Source organism: Dendropsophus ebraccatus, chromosome 1 (assembly GCF_027789765.1).
Source record: "Dendropsophus ebraccatus isolate aDenEbr1 chromosome 1, aDenEbr1.pat, whole genome shotgun sequence".
Lineage (NCBI taxonomy): Eukaryota > Metazoa > Chordata > Amphibia > Anura > Hylidae > Dendropsophus > Dendropsophus ebraccatus.
In genome coordinates, this window is record NC_091454.1 from 48,769,788 (window position 1) to 48,786,267 (window position 16,480).

At 41.5% G+C, this 16,480-nt stretch overlaps 1 protein-coding gene across 1 annotated transcript in view; it reads right to left on the reverse strand.

Moving 5' to 3' along the window:
* DOCK2 (dedicator of cytokinesis 2) overlaps window positions 1-16,480 on the reverse strand; it is a 478,101-nt gene that overhangs the window by 362,436 nt on the left and 99,185 nt on the right. Inside the window, exons 12-15 of the mRNA XM_069970478.1 lie at window positions 14,492-14,568; window positions 13,587-13,712; window positions 8,713-8,828; window positions 8,308-8,406 (exon numbers count right to left, since the gene is read on the reverse strand). Of these exons, the coding sequence (XP_069826579.1) occupies window positions 8,308-8,406; window positions 8,713-8,828; window positions 13,587-13,712; window positions 14,492-14,568 (418 nt within the window). The remainder of the gene's footprint in view (window positions 1-8,307; window positions 8,407-8,712; window positions 8,829-13,586; window positions 13,713-14,491; window positions 14,569-16,480) is intronic.

Sequence of the window (16,480 nt, forward strand, 5' to 3'; positions counted from 1 at the left end):
TTTAATTTTGATTCGTTTTTTATTTTAAAAAAATTAGCGGCGTTAATCGGGCAGGATAATTAATGTAATGGGTTAATAGGTGGGGTCATTACGGACGTGGCAATACTAAATATATGGATCTCATTTATAGGGGATCATTTATAAAGGGGAATGGGGAATGTGTATATTTATTTATCTGTTTATTTATATTTATTTTATTTATTTATTTACGTATTTATTTATTTATTTGTGTATGTATGTGTATGTGTTTCACTTTCATTTTACAGGTGGGTCTATAATACATTATAGCACATGATCAGTGCTGTAATGTACTATAGAGAATAAATGAGCTGTCAGAAGCTGACAGCTTATTCATAGATCAGGTCCCTGCCTCAGTGCAGGGGCCTGATCACTGTCATCCATCACAGCCCTGACGCAGGAAGCAGCGTCTGGGTTGCTATGGTAACCCCCCGGAGCTGCGCGAACACTCACACCCACTCCGGGTGGGTCGGAGGGAGCGGTGCCTATGGGTAAACTGCCCGGGGGGAGCGCGGCTCCCCTCCGGGCAGAGGCAGCGGGAGGAGGCTGTGTGACACAGCCTCCTCCCGCTGCCCGATCGCTGCTAGGGAGGCGAGCGGCAAGGAGATAATGACATGCCGGGAACGTCATTTTCCGGGAACTACCTGCATCCCATGACGTTCCCGGAACGTCATATTACGGCAAGGGGTCAATGCAATGTTCCACCGGACCTTCTAAAAGCCATAGCGCTTTTATTTTTCCACCTAAAGGGCTGCTTGGGATGTCAATTTTTGCGCAATGACCTTTTGTTTTATTGGTATTAAATTGGTATAAAAACTGAATTTTGATTGGTTTTTATAAATTTTTTTCTAAAATATAATCCTAAAATATCAGTCTGGTGGGGGGTTTTTTCCGCTTTCCATTTACACTGTTCACCCTGTGGGAACAATGTTGTTATATATTAATAGATCAGATAATTACATACACACGCTACAATATGTAATGTTTAATTTTTATGTTTTTTTTTATATTTTTATTTGTATAATGAGAAAGGGGATAATTTAAATCTTGGTTTTTTTATATATTTTTTCAAACTTTTTACATTTTTTTTATACATTTTGCATTGCATATATCCTTAGGGGACTTATATATGCAATGCTCTGATTGCATATACTGATGAATGCTATGCCATATCATTATATGGCCATGTTCACATGACATTTTTTTTTCTTTTGGTTTATTTTTTAAAATTACATCCGTCATTTTGAGGTCTGAATGATGTCAGTTAATAACGTTTAGTTCAGGCCCTTTTGGGTGAGGTTATTTTTTTTGGAGGTCCATTGAATTTAATCGTAAAGCTTGTGAAAGGACGGTAAAAAAAAATGTGTGAACAACTATAAATAATGTAAAAGATGTCCACAAATAATTTTCATGAACATTTATTTGACATCCGCGCAAACAACGTCCATTATTTAAAGTGATATTGTCACCCCCTCTATGTGCTGTTCTCTGCACCATCTACAAGCTTAGATGCTGCAGATTCAATATATACCTGTATAACACTTGTCTGTGTCTTCTTTCTGTTCTAAAGTTGCTTAATTTTATAGGTGGACAATGTCATCTAAGCAGAGGCTTCACAGCAGTTAGGCTCTCTTCCCACCTGGGAGATGTAGCCCTACTGCCATGAAGCCCACCTAGGTGACACTGTTCACCTATAGGGTAAATTCGCATGGACGTATCCGCAGTGGATTTCACGCTGCGAGTTTGCAGTAAAATCCGCTGCGGATACCTCCCCTGTCACTTCTAATGTGATTACATACTCGCAGCTGGATTGTCATTCCACTGCCAGTATGTAAGTCCTGGCCCCATTAACCCTGCCGTCCGGGATGATACATTACCTGCACCACAATCCAGCTGCATCTGAGGCTCCTGATCCCCGTATGTCCCGCGCAACCAATCAGTGACTGCGGCGGGGCCGTGCACTGATTGGCTGCGCGGGACCTCCGGGAGCCTCAGATGTGGCCTGATCGTGGTGCAGGTAATGTATCATCCCGGACGGCGGGGTTAATGGGGCCAGGACTTACATACTGGCAGTGGGATGACAATCCCGCTGTGAGTATGTAATCATATTAGAAGTGACAGGGGAGGTATCTGCAGCGGATTTTACTGTAAACTTGCAGCGCGAAATCTGCTGCGGATAAGTCAGTGTGAATTTACCCATAAAATGAAGTGATTTTAGAGCAAAAAAAGGACACAGAGTAGTGTTATAGCGGTATATACTGTATTGAATGTGCAGCATGTAAGTTTGTGGATGATGCGGAGAATCAAACTTAGAGTAAGGGGGTGACAATCAATTTAATACACTGCCCATTGTGCGGTCGTCATTCCACAACTTTAGTGTATTTCATTGATGTCAATTAAAATACGGTAATAACAGACATTATTTTAAAAAGAAAAAGCAGACGCCTTTTCTTTTATAAATTTTTTTGTGTGATCATAGCCTATGGTACTGTATATTATATGCTATATACATAGTTCTGGCTACCCAGCTGTATCAATGTTTTCCAGGCAGCCCTAGAGCTGCATCCATCTTCTCCAGCCACCAGGATTCAAATGCCTAGCACTTGGGTTTGAGCAATCCTGAACTCACTCTAATCATTTGTAGATGTATTAGGGTACAAACACAGGGCAGATCCACTATGGATCCCTTGACTGTAGTTTCTATGGGAAGGCATACTCGCAGCTAGTATGTAAGTAACAGCCCTGTTAACCCCCTGTCGGGCGGAGCATAATGTACCTGCTCCACGCCCCACCTTGCTTCAGGGTTTCCCAGCTGGACATCCCAGTCAGCCAATCAGTGCGCATTGAATGGCTCTGGAGGACGTTCAGGCGCCGGGTGCCCCCAAAGCAAGCCGGAGCGTGAAGCAGGTACAGTATGCTCTGGCTGGCGGCGGTATAACAGGGCTGTCAGTTACATACTCGCAGCAGTATGTCTTTCCATAGAAACTGCCTGTGCAAGGGATTCGCAGCAGATCCACCCTGTGTGTTTTTAACCTTAGTCAGTATTAAATTTCCCTCTAGAATTTACTCGTTACTAGAGATGAGCGAACCTCGAGCATGCTTGAGTCGATCCGAACCCGAACTTTCGGCATTTGATTAGCGGTGGCTGCTGAACTTGGATAAAGCCCTAAGGCTATGTGAAAATCATGGATATAGTCATTGAATGTATCCATGTTTTCCAGACGCTCATCTCTACTCTTTACATTTACTATTAATTGGGGTATAAAGTGGAAGTGGTAACCTCCGGGAACCTCACTTAACTTGTTTTCTATTGTCAACTGGATAAAAACAAATGGGGGTTTTGGCAGGCGCCACGTTACGCACTGATTGGCAGGTGCTGTCAAAATATGTAGCGCTCTGTAATTTTACATTTTTATTACTATTATTATTACTGTGCTAATGTAATGCAACTGTAACTACAGTATACAACATATTGTATGAAGGGGAAATGGTTATAGTGTGTCTGTACAGTATGAGCATAAGATGCATTACCTTTGTGCAGTTTACAATAATATAGTTAATGCTTCTGAGTTCATTTATAATTCATAATAATGTGAGTCTTCTAATGAGCAACAGTTTATCAGCTCAACATTAGAGATGATCAAACATCGGAAAATCGTAGGTTCTATCGAACTCGAACCTTGTCGAACCTTCCGCATTTGATTCCCGATGCCTTCCTGGTCCGTGGGGAAGGAGGAAACAGCCCAGTACCGCCTGGAATTCCGGGATTCAGCCTAGGTAATAGGTAAATGCGGGAGGTTCGACAAGGTTTGAGTTCGATAGAACCTAAGATTTTCTGATGCTCGATCATCTCTATTCAAGACAAGAGAATCCTGGTTCTCAGTATGGAGCAGGTGGAATCAAACAAATAAATAAATAATGAAAAAAAAAAGTTGTACATGACTTGCACCCCAAGTTCTTACGTGTCCTGAGATGCAATACCATGCAACAAAATTCTGCCATGATTCTGGTACAATTTAACCCAACTAATAATATGTCTAAACTTAGACTAGACAGTCTAAGAATGTGGCAGATTCATCAACCAATCTGATGCTTTTTGCTAAATCTGGTGCTTTCTTAGCCTGTCTAGTCTAAGTATACACTGTCTAAAAACAGTTTCTGTAAACCTGGGTCCATGAGTTACCAAAGATGCTGTTAGTTTGGGTTCACACTACGTTTTTGCAATCCATTTTATTCATACGTTTTTGCAAAAGGCAGATGAAAAAGGATAAAAAACAGGATGCATTTGTGCGAGTTTTGTTCTGTTTTTCTATTGACTTCCATTACAAAAAAAAAAAATGGATTAAACTGCATCTTTTTTTTTACGTACACAAAAACATAGTGTGAACCCATCCCTATTGGTAAAAATGATGATATTATAATTGCAGTATATGCTGTATAAATGTATAACACTGTGTTATCTACCCAGATATGGGATATAGATATAGATATGTGTGATGTATATCAGAACACCTATCCAGAATGATAATAACACTGGGGGAGAACACAACCATATTCTGCTCCTACACTAAAATGGTAACTACTACAATTACTCAGCGTGACTCACTCACTGGTCTACTCAACTTGGCTATTACTTTTATCCTAAACACATGTGTTCAGAATTGGAAGTTATCATTAAATCAAGCAATGAAGACTGGGGAAGCAGCTCTGGGCTCCAGGCCAATAATGTAAGATCAAATGTCATTCGTTTGTTCATTATTTCACAAAGCTAGTTCACTCTAATAGCAGATTAGCAGCTTCATCTGTGGTGGGGAGGTAAGAGATGGTATTTAATTTTTATCGCTGCTAAAATCCGCATAGGAGTTGGGAAAATAACATAATCATTGTCCGAAAAATGTGCTGGTCTAAAAATACCTTAAAAGCCTCAGTTTTTATATAACTTTTTTTTTCTCTCTTATCCAGGTAGAACGGAAGCTTTATAAAAGATATGCCTAATGTATTCAAGCACTTCAAGAGATTCATCTTGATCCTGAATATCCTGATTTAGAAGGCAATGAAGCTATGCTTTACTGATACAAGTCTGGTATAAAAAAAAAAAAAAAAAAAAACACTCTGAAATAACATTAGGAAATATTAAATAAAAACTCTAACCTGCAGTTTAGTGCATATAGTATATAAGTATAGTATATAAGAAGTGTTTATCACAGAGCATAACAGTATCAGTTAACAGGACATGGCAGTGCTGCCACATATCCCGTCCTGCAAACTCTTTGGTCGTTGGACCTCAGGGTGCTTAAAGTGAAATTACCAGCAGTACAACGCCATGGCCTGGTACCTGTGTACCTGTGTTCTGTTCCTGGGCTCCGTCTGGGGCTGGAGCACTGGAGGCGGGCCGGCTCACCCCCAGTGGGTAGAAACCCCCGCCCCTCTGTGATGCGGCTCCATTGATTCTAATGGAGCCGCGCCATAGCCCGCCTCCAGTGCTTCAGCCCCTGCCAGTGTCCGGGAATAGAACAGCGACGTGCGCGGAAACTGGGCCACGATTAAAAAAAAACAAAAAGTGACATTGGGTATACCGCATCGGTGCCGTTCTATCCATGTGAAGAACTTAAAGCGAATGTACTGCTGTACTGCATTTAAAAACTGGTGGAGCACAGTACAACATAGTATTCAATTTTTCAACTCTAGAAATCTGCTGTAACAAAATTAATAAATTCCCCCATAGCCTTTCATAGTACAGCAATAAAACAATCCATAAAATAATTGAAACAGGTGAAACACTTTCATATTCTGGGATAACAACCTTTCCGATGATCCTGAAACAGAGCTTTGTACGTGAATCTATCACACACTTAGTTCTAAAAATAAGGTCGTGCTTTTGGATGATTTCCCAGATTACAAGTCTAATGGTTATCCTCTACATTAGTCATTTTCTGTGGACTGATCAATTTAAATAAAAACTTCAGAGAATAATCAAAGTAATAACACTTGGATCATTTACAAGAAAGGAGGACATTTTACAACGGCTTGACGTGTCACATAATGATACACATTTTACACTTCTGAATATCCAGTACTCTGTGAAAACAAATTGGTCTACCTGACAATAAATTCACTGAAAATAAGAACTTTAAAATAACAGTCATTGTATTTGCATTATGCAAAATATGGCAATTTAAGTTGCTATTTGGTACAATGAACGGCTCCATATTCACTTCCAAGAATGTGACTTTGTGTGGCAAAAATGACAATGTTATCTACAATCTCTGATATACACGTAAATTCACAGAGAAAGTAGTGCTAAAGCCCCTATTACACGGAGCGACATAGAGTAGCAAATGAGCGTTGTCAGCGCGGGTAAGTGCAGGGGAGGCCGCGGGGAGCTACAGGGGGCTGTCCGGGTGATCGCTAAATTGTCCGGGCAGCTCATAGAGAATAAGCATGGAGCAACGGCAGCAGATCGCTGCTATCACAGTCGTTTGTCTTTCAACATGTTGAAAGACAAACGACAGTTGCTTTCTATTTCATGGGCTGATTGGCCAATATCGTCCGAATACGGCCGATAATCATTCCGTGTAATAGAGCCTTAAATGTGAACTGATGATTTGTTTTGGGTGTATTTAACTGTGGAGTGAAACATTAATAGTAAGGCATGGCTCTACTGTAATGACATTACACATACTGGGCCTTTTATCTGTGCACAAGTGATCTTATTGCCCTCAGTGGCCAATAAGTTAATTTTCACATTAAAGGAGAATTCCAGCAGGGGGTGGAGGGAAAATAAAAAACACACTATGCTTACCACTCCCGGAACCTGCGCTTAAGAACAGGGGGTGGAGGGAAAATAAAAAACACACCATGATTACCACTCCCGGAACCTGCGCCACATCACAGAGCTCCCTACCGGCTGTAATTTTCTCCTGGTACGTAACAGACAGGCGGATTTTAGCCGCTCAGCCAATTACTGACTGGCTTAGCAGGGCATCCATCAGCCAGGTTGTGATGTAGCTGTTGGGAAGCTCAGAAGACAGCCGGCGGGGTCCAGGAGTGGGACGTGGCTCTGCGCAGGCATTGGGACAGGTGACTTTAACTTGTTTTTTTTTATTTTCCCTCCACACCCTTCTCCTGGTATATTCTTTTCAGTCTGGCACAGTGCTCATTTTTGCAACCTCTGTCAATGTCAGGAACTGTCCAGAGCAGTAGTAAGACAGTAGAAATCCTCTCCTGCTCTGGATAGTTCCTCTCTAGGACAGAGGTAGCATCAGAGAGCAATGTGTCAGACTGGAGAGAATACTGCAGAACATACAGTAGCTGATAAATACTAGAAGTTTTAAGCTTCTTTAATAGAAGTAATTTACAAATCTGTATAGCTTTCTGAAGCCAGTTTATTAAAAACATTTTTTTCTCCAGAGTACCCTTTTAACTGATAAACAGTACCCAAAAGAAAATTTTAAACACAAAGGGGGAGATTTATCAAACATAGTGTAAAGTGAAACTGGCTCAGTTGCCCCTAGCAACCAATCAGATTCCACCTTTCATTTTCCAAAGAGTCTGTGAGGAATGAAAAGTGGACTCTGATTGGTTGCTAGGGGAAACTGAGCCAATATGGCTAAAAAATAAAGTAAATCAGGTTCACTTATGTATAGTAAAAAAGCTTTATGCTTCCTTTAAGAAGTAAAAACAGATACTTTGGCCTTTCAACCAATATATTTTAGTACCCATAAAGTAAACTATACAGCAATGGGGAAACAGTCTCAAAAATACCAATAAATTCATTGGTGAAGAAACAAAACAATGAAGCAAATAGCCCATAAAGTAATTTTATTTAATGCCATGCAATCTAGAACATTCTGATCTAATACGACACCAGACTGAAGCTGATGTTATTAGTCAGGTGCCCACAGCTAGTGTTTCTTACACGTCCGTACATTACTTTACAGATGCTGCTTCCTTTTTCCTGTAGTTTTGGGCTTTATTACTCTCCATAAATATCTGAGAATATGTGTGTATCTTCCTTCTCATTCCCACTTAGAACTTAAGTATTTACGAAGTAGCCAGATAAAACACATAAAATCACACAACACCGGTAATTTGGTGTGACCGCCACATAACTGTCCCCTCAACTGATGAATATTCTCTTTACCAGATTTTTATTTGTTATTTTTACCTCTATTTTATGGCTTTGGATTAATGAACTCTGCGGCCATACGCCACTATTCAACAACTTCATAGCTCTACTTTAAATGATGTTATCAATAAAATGAACAAGATAAATGGTCCCTCTCATACCTTTATGGTTTCCATCCAGCGTGGCTGTTTGATCTGATAGTACAGGACAGACCTATATTCACTCACAGGTTTGTCCCCAGCTCCCAAGCAGATGGCATTCTGAAGGTACAAAAAAGTCAAAAGACATTTTATACAGAATTACAGTGTGGCCATCAGTCTACAAGAAAACAAGTAGACTTATAGGTAACCATATTACTTTAGGGCCATAGATTAGGGCCAGTTTCAAATGACAAAGAAATATTTTAATCCTGATTTAAAATCCAGTACGATATAGCAGTTTCATCTTTTAGATCTAATCGGGTTTGTGCCAGGATTATAGCGCTGTGAAAAGTTTGCTACCCTCCAGATGTCCTCTGTTATTACATACATAACCACTTACAGAAATAGATATATGTATATACTTACTGGCAGGACTTTTCCTTCTTCATCACAAACACACATAATAACTTCAACGTTCCTCTGCGTGGCTCTGTCGAAATCTCCACTTACTAATGTAATGTAAATGTCGTTCCTTACATCCCCTGCATAACAAAAAGGCCAGAATTACTGAGCGAAATGTACAATTACCTGGTAATAATGGGGATCATTAAAGGGGCCAGGCACCACTCCTGACAAGTCAGTTCTATTAAATCATGACATTTATAAGGTAACGGTAATTGTTCTGGGGTGCCACTCCTGAATAAACTAACAACTAGATGTTACCATTGCCTTTATCAATAGACTGTGCCCCTAAGACTTTGGTACTGCTAGCAATAACTGAATAATGTCTGACTGCATAGGGACAAGCCTCCAATTGATAACACCCACTGTGGTGTACGGGACGGTAGTCTCAGATGCGTTCTGTGCTCGCTGAGGTGAGATGTTGGTCCCTGCTCACATGGTATTGGCCGGGCGCACACCTGACACTACCATTTCATTCACGGCACACCAGACTAAGCCGGCTCCTGCACCCCAATGCATCATGGGCCCCCATGTCTCCTGGATTACCCTATCCCTCTGCACCAGGGACGGGACAAGGAGTTTTGGTGCCCTAGGCAGAGAAGGCAAATGACGCCCCCCCCCCAGCTGCCACCACATAGTGTATAGTCTCCACACATCCCCATACAGTGTAGCGCCCACATTGTATAGCCCCAATATACAGTATAGACTCCTGGCAGCCCCCACAGTGTATAGCCGTATAGTCTCCACACACACCCACAGAGTGTAGCCCCCACATACGGTATAGCCTGGCTGCCCCCATATAGTGTATAATAGGGGGTCCCCAAACTTTTTACACAGGGGGCCAGTTCCCTGTCCCTTAGAGGGTTGGAGGGCCAGACTATATGTATATGCTGCTGCTATATCTGGTCTGTGGGGAGCCATTGCCACTGGAGGATGACACTGTCTCTGCCTATGAGGAGGAGGTCGAGTGTAGGACCATACTGCTGATCTGTCTCTGGTCTGGGGGAGGAGCATTAGGTGTGGCTTAGGATGATGGAGTTGCAGTTCTACCACAGCCACACAGGAGCATGCTGGGAGTTGTAGTTCTACCTCAGTCACACAGGAGCATGCTTAGAGCTGTAGTTCTACCTCAGCCACACAGGTGCATGCTGGGAGTTGTAGTTCTACCTCAGCCCCATAGGCCATGCTGGGAGTTGTAGTTCTTCATCAGCCACACAGATGCATGCTGGGAGTTGTAGTTCTACCTCAGCCATACAGGCCATGCTGGGAGTTGTAGTTCTAACACAGCCATACAGGAGCATGCTGGGAGCAGTAGTGCTACCTCAGCCACACAGGAGCATGCTAGGAGCTGTAATTCTACTAAAGCCACACAGGAGTATGCTGGGAGTTGTAGTTCTACCACAGCCACACAGGATCATGCTGGGAGTTGTAGTTCTACCAAAGCCACACAGGATCATGCTGGGAGTTGCAGTTCTACCACAGCCACACAGGATCATGCTGGGAGCTGTAGTTCTACCTTAACCACACAGGTGCATGCTGGGAGTTGTACTTCTACCTCAGCCATACAGAGCACTAACACACACTCCATTAGCACACACATTCCACTAACACACACACACACACACACACACACACTCACACACTCCATTAGCACACACACACACACACACACACAGATACACACATATACAGCAGTAGCAGTGGAGGATCAGACTCCTCATCTCTCTCTGTCTGGAGGGGGGCGGGTGTTGTCTCTGCACTTCTCCTCTCTTCTGATTGGCTCCAGATGTCATGTGACATTGGTTAGAAGCTTTTCCTTAGCTCTGGAGCCGAGCAGAAGAGAGTAGAAGAGCAGGTCCTGCCGCTGCGGGGCTGGAGCCTTCAGCAGCTGTGGTGCAGAGCAGGGATGGGATGCTGCCATGGGTGAGGTTTACTTAAGGATACATTGTGCCCCCTGTAATTCAGCAGGATATGGCACCCTAGGCCATCGCCTACCTTGGCCTACCGTTTGTCCCAGCCCTGCTCATCACACAGTGAGCACGCAGACTGCCAAGAAAGATAAAAGCGCCACTAAGATTCCTTTCTGCGACCTGTGAGGAGGCAACACTGCTACACACCTGAGTGCCAGTCTACACAGGACTAGTCATACTTGTGTCTTTCACACACACACATCCGTCCTGTCTTTCTGCTTAACCCCTTATGTTCTGCAGTGTATAAGAGACACAAAGTTCACTTACATGCTGCAATGCAAAAAGGGTTAAAGAGCAGAAGACAAGGAGATCTCTGCTTCACTGCTCATGCACTGATGACTCCTGACGTCCGTTCTCCAGCTATCCACAAGTAGAAATGTGTGTGTGGTCGGGGTTATCAGTGCACGAGCAGAGATCTCTTTGTCTTCTGCTCTTTATCCCTTTTTGTGCTGCAGCATGTAAGTGAACTTTGTGTCACACTGCAGTACACACTGCAGTACATAAAAGTTTAAGAGGAGGATACTACCAGGCGGGCCCACTTCACCTATTTATGTAACCATAAGGTTTTATAATGGGCCCTTCTAGTTAAATACAGAGGACTACCAAAGCAAGAAGCCATTGGCTCTTTGCTCTGCCAGTCATACTTATAGCCACATGCAGCCTTCTGCCAGCCACAAGAGACCACTGTCTCCCCTAGTACTACAAGGGGATAACCTACATAAAGAATACAATTTATTGGGGGGGGCGGGGGAGATTACTACGGGGACTACTAGCCTGGAGGATATGAATATGGGGAATTCTACTTACTGGGTGAGGGCCACCTACATAGATACATACTGGGGCCTAACTACTATATGGATGCAAAGAAGACCTCCTATACTATATGGGGCACAGAGCGGCGTGAATACTACTTGGATGCACATATTGGGCATACCTGCTTATATACGGCACAGGGGGCCCAACAATACAGTTTTTTGCTATGGGGCCCAATGAATCCTTACTATGCCCCTGGGTGGAGTACTTAGGGGTGGCTCTCAATCAAATGCTTAAAAGCCTAGGCTCTCAGGCTGTGGTTTGTGTAACTCAGGGAGAACAAAGCACGCCTTTAAGCGATACTTGAACTGTACTCAATCTCTGATTTTCATGCTGCAACAAAATGCATGAATATATTTTTAGGAGGCTGGGGTACTTTGATTTTTTTCATAAACTTTATGATAAAATATAGAAGATATAAAATAATGGAGAGCACCCACCCATGGCTGTCTATGACACAGTCATGAGCTGATACAGAATAAAAATAAATAAAATAAATAGAACCTTTCTGGTGCTTTCGCTAAACATAGATCTAACCCTTAACATTTCTTCTTTTGAACATACACTTCAGCTGTATTTCTGTTTGATTCCATATCTGAACCAAAGCTGGGTGACATAATTGTGTACATGTTACATAGCGTAATTCTGTACATGTTACCGCTCAAGGTGTAAAAGAACAATGTAAAAAAGATCAATAGGCTAAACTTTTGTTACTCATGAAGCATTGGCAATACAGAGCTGCAACAGTTTTACTTTGATGCTTCTTACAAGTTTCTTAGATTATATAGGCAACTGGGTTTAGGAGAGCCAAATATTACTACATGTTGTATTAAAGAAAAAATTTGGAGTGACTGAGCCTATTTGTGCATCTCGATCCACAGTGCACCCATCCTAAATGTATAGGGTATGTCAGGAAGACTGGAGGACCCAGATGAAACATGTAGGACTCAGGTGTTGCAATGTAGAATAAATTGTTGAACTACATATCTATGGATGCAGTTTAAGCCTTTCTTTTTCATTAATATGTGTCAACATGGAGTAGATACATTGATGACTTTTTTGTATATAGGGGTATAGCAATGACTCCTTAAAGAATATTTATCAGGTTCTAAATGGTTCGCAAAGTGTATAAGGCTGCATGTTAACCCTATAATTGATTTGCTTACTAAGTACCAGATCATAGCAGAAACTCAGTGTCATTAACCAAATCCTGTTGTATACAGACAACATTCCTGCTCCAACCAGCACTGCACACTTTAACCAAGGAAAGGACAGCATAGCCAGAGGTCCAGCTTATGAACCTGCTGCTTTTATTTAATGCACCATAAATCTAAGCAAAAAAAGTAGCAATTTATGAGAAAAGCAGTAAGTTCATTATACCCGTGACCTCTGGCCATGCTGTGATTTTCTTGGATTACGTATTTTATAATGTGGAATGTTGTTACAGTGAATCACAATGAGACCGGATTGACCTTTGTACTGGCTCTAAATTACTTCCTACTACGGCAATGGACACATTAGGTGGACACAGGAACGCAAGGAGGCACCACATCAATTATGTAACAGAAATATCAAGAAACAAGGATTTAAAAAAATATATATATCTAATTGAAAACATAATATGATACACGGTCTAACAACCTTTAATATAGCCATCTGTGCTTTTATCCTCTGGTATAAGGCATCAATAAGGCTTTTTCAAACTCCTGAAAAGCTGCAAGCTGTAACACCTCCTCTCTCAGGGTCAGGTATGGTAAAGAGGTGTTACAGTTTGCTGCACTGAAAAATTTGCCTGCGAGATGTGAGTTCACCATTAGCCACTTTGAACCTGTGTTTTATCAATGACATTCTAACATCTTGGCTTGTTTACTGTATATGATGCAGTGTCAAAGGCGCCAGGGAATGGGAGCTTACATCAGGTAACTACCATATGAATCTGATATATCCTTGTCCACTGTGTTGATGAAGGAAACCTTTTATATCCAGATCAGCTCTATCCATGTTACAAATTTTATATCAATAACTAAATTGCTAAAGCTTCTCTCCATGGCCTACCTGGCATAATTATCTCAGGGAATCCCAGCTTTCTTGCAATCACTGTAGTTCTGTCCACAAGATGAGGATAGTCTTTCCGGATCTGAACAGAATCACCAACTAACATTTTCACTGTAACCCAAAGACCTGAAAAATAACAATGGTATCATGAAGTTCAATGTAACATAATCTTTAATGTGGTATCCAGGTCAGACTGAGTTAAAGGGAATCTGTCACTAGGTTTATTCTGCCTTAAATGAGGGAAGCCTAAACTAGTGATAGTAATGCTGAACAGATCGTTGTTTTGTTTTGTTCAGCCATTCTCCTAATATGCAGGAGAATAGGATTCTTGCCACTCCCCTTCCCCCCGCCCTCAAGCTGAAGAGTAACAGTTGACTGCTTATACACAGCATGGATAGATAACTGCCAATCAGCAGCTGGTGGGCGGAGTTTTCTGCTTCTCATGAATATTGAGGACTACTGGGCTCATGCACATAATGGAGAGGAATACTTACTGTCCACGTTGTTCAAAAGAATATCTCCCAATCAGCTGCACAGAACAATGTAAGTGATACATCATTCTGTTCAGCTTGTTTATGCTTCTGTCACTAGTTTATGCTACCCTTAGTTAGGACAGCCTAAACCCTCTGAGTCTCTTTAATTACTGTATAATGATCATGGGAACGGTGCATTCGAATTATTAGAATCTGGATATAGATATAGACTCTATTTAGACTATATAAACTCGATATAGACTATATGTATTACGACAGATAAGCAGTTGATAATATGATAATACTAATATAAAATCGTATTGTATATATTTTGAAATGTATAGAGTAAAATTTAAAAAATCCAGAATGAGAGATATTGCAGTGATTTTATGATAGTATATTTCACTTTGAAGCAGGCTGACATTCATTCACCTTGTCCACCGCTGTCTCCTTTTAGTGCTGTGACTTTGTTAAGAAGGCTGTGCAAAAAATCATTCTCTGCTGCAACCCTGGAGGAAGACAAAGAGAAGATGATGTAATTTGACAACTGTTACTTTATTGTGACATTAAAACTCATCAATTAGTTGGCTGTAAAGCCACTTACTCAATGCCTTGCAGAGCAAACACGGCTCCATTTGGCAGCACACAGACAGCACAACCTGCCTGGTCTCATGCACACAGTCTTCCTACATTCACTACATCTTCATTATTGATCTGATTATATGCTCTGTTTGGGAACACAAATGCATATGCCATCTTGCATTCATAATGGATCCCAATATAAAAGTGTATCAAATACAATACAATGAGCTGTTTCCTGAAAATATTAGACATGGGGTGACAATGTGACTTGGGCAGCTCAAAGACAGATTTACTTTTATCCACTGGACCCTGTGTCTTATTTCTAATTTAGATACTAGGAGGAGGCTTTATAGGGAACCCATCACCGGGCCCTGTTTGGCAGATCTCTCCCTATATGCAAATAGGGAGAGATTTGTCGACCATGGCCAGGGTCTGCCCTGATCTCTTGGAGCCCTGTTGTCATCCAAAGCTAAAGCTATAAGCTTGTCAATCTATCCTGTTGTTCATGGTTTAGGCAGTATGAATCTAATAACAGGTTCCCCTTAACTTCAATATATGGTTAAAAACATGTAGGGCTTATCTGACGGATTTTTTCAAGACAAAGCCAGGAATGGATTTGAAAAGAGGAGAAATCTCAGTCTTTACCTTGTTACCTGTTCTCTGTTTATAATCCATTCCTGGTTTTGGCTCGAAAAATTCTGTCAGATAATCTGTTGGTGTTATAGGACCCATAGACACCTTTTCTAATTACTGTGCTCAGGTGTTTCATCCACACTCAGGTGCATAAAATCCAGCACGCAGCCATGCAATCTCTATAGATATACATTGGCAGTAGATTGGGTTATACTAAAGAGCTACACTGACTTTAAAGTTGACACTGTCATAGTATATACTAACTTTGTAACAATTTTTAGTCTTATGTGCATGGTTGGTTTGGCTTTTTATTAATTGTTAAATCATGTTTTTATGAAAATTCATTAATAAAGATTAGATATATTGATTATGACAGTGTCCTTTTTGTAGGAGTTAAGTGTAGTAGGCTGACGGACAAGCCACTGCTGTGGTTAGTATAGGAGTATACAACTTTGTAACAAGTCAGTTTGTGAAATATTTTCATCACATTTCCTTGTTGTTGTACAGACTTGTGGGGACTAACATCCCATCATTATTGTCAGTATCTTGGACCTCATTAATTTTTCATTCACATCAGATAGATTTCTCCCGATACTCGAGTGCTTGTTTCAAGTAATGAACCCCATTGAAGTCAATGGGAAACTCGAGCATTTTTGCAGGGGACCCAAGTTCGGTAGAGGGAAGGCTGTGTGAAAACCTGTCAACCTCAGAAAATTATGGAAACACCACGAAAATGGACAGGAAACAGCAGGGGCAGCATGTATGGATGCCTCTGAGGCTGCCTAATCGCACCATTATGCCAAATTCTGGGCAATAGCTGTGGTTTACAATCTGTTGGTGGCTGCACCTATACACACTCTGTGATACCCCCTTTACACTGAGCAAGTAGTAGTGAACTTAGATATGCCTTGTGTAAGAAATACAGAAATCAGAAAATATAGTAGTACTGAGCACTTCTTAGGGGTCTGTATGCAACACTAATGTCCCCTTTCTGCCAGCATCACCACAATGTGCTGCTGAAATCGTGGTAGCTGCACTGCAAGTCCCAGCCAGCAGTAGTAGTAGTAGTAGTAGTAATACAATTTAAAAACGATTTGAAGCCCTTACAAGGGCTGTTTGGTTGTTTCGCTCGTATTCCCTGCCTACTGGAATGCTAATTCCCTCCCTAGAGCTCTCCCTGACCAGCAGCAGCTCTGTCCCTGATCT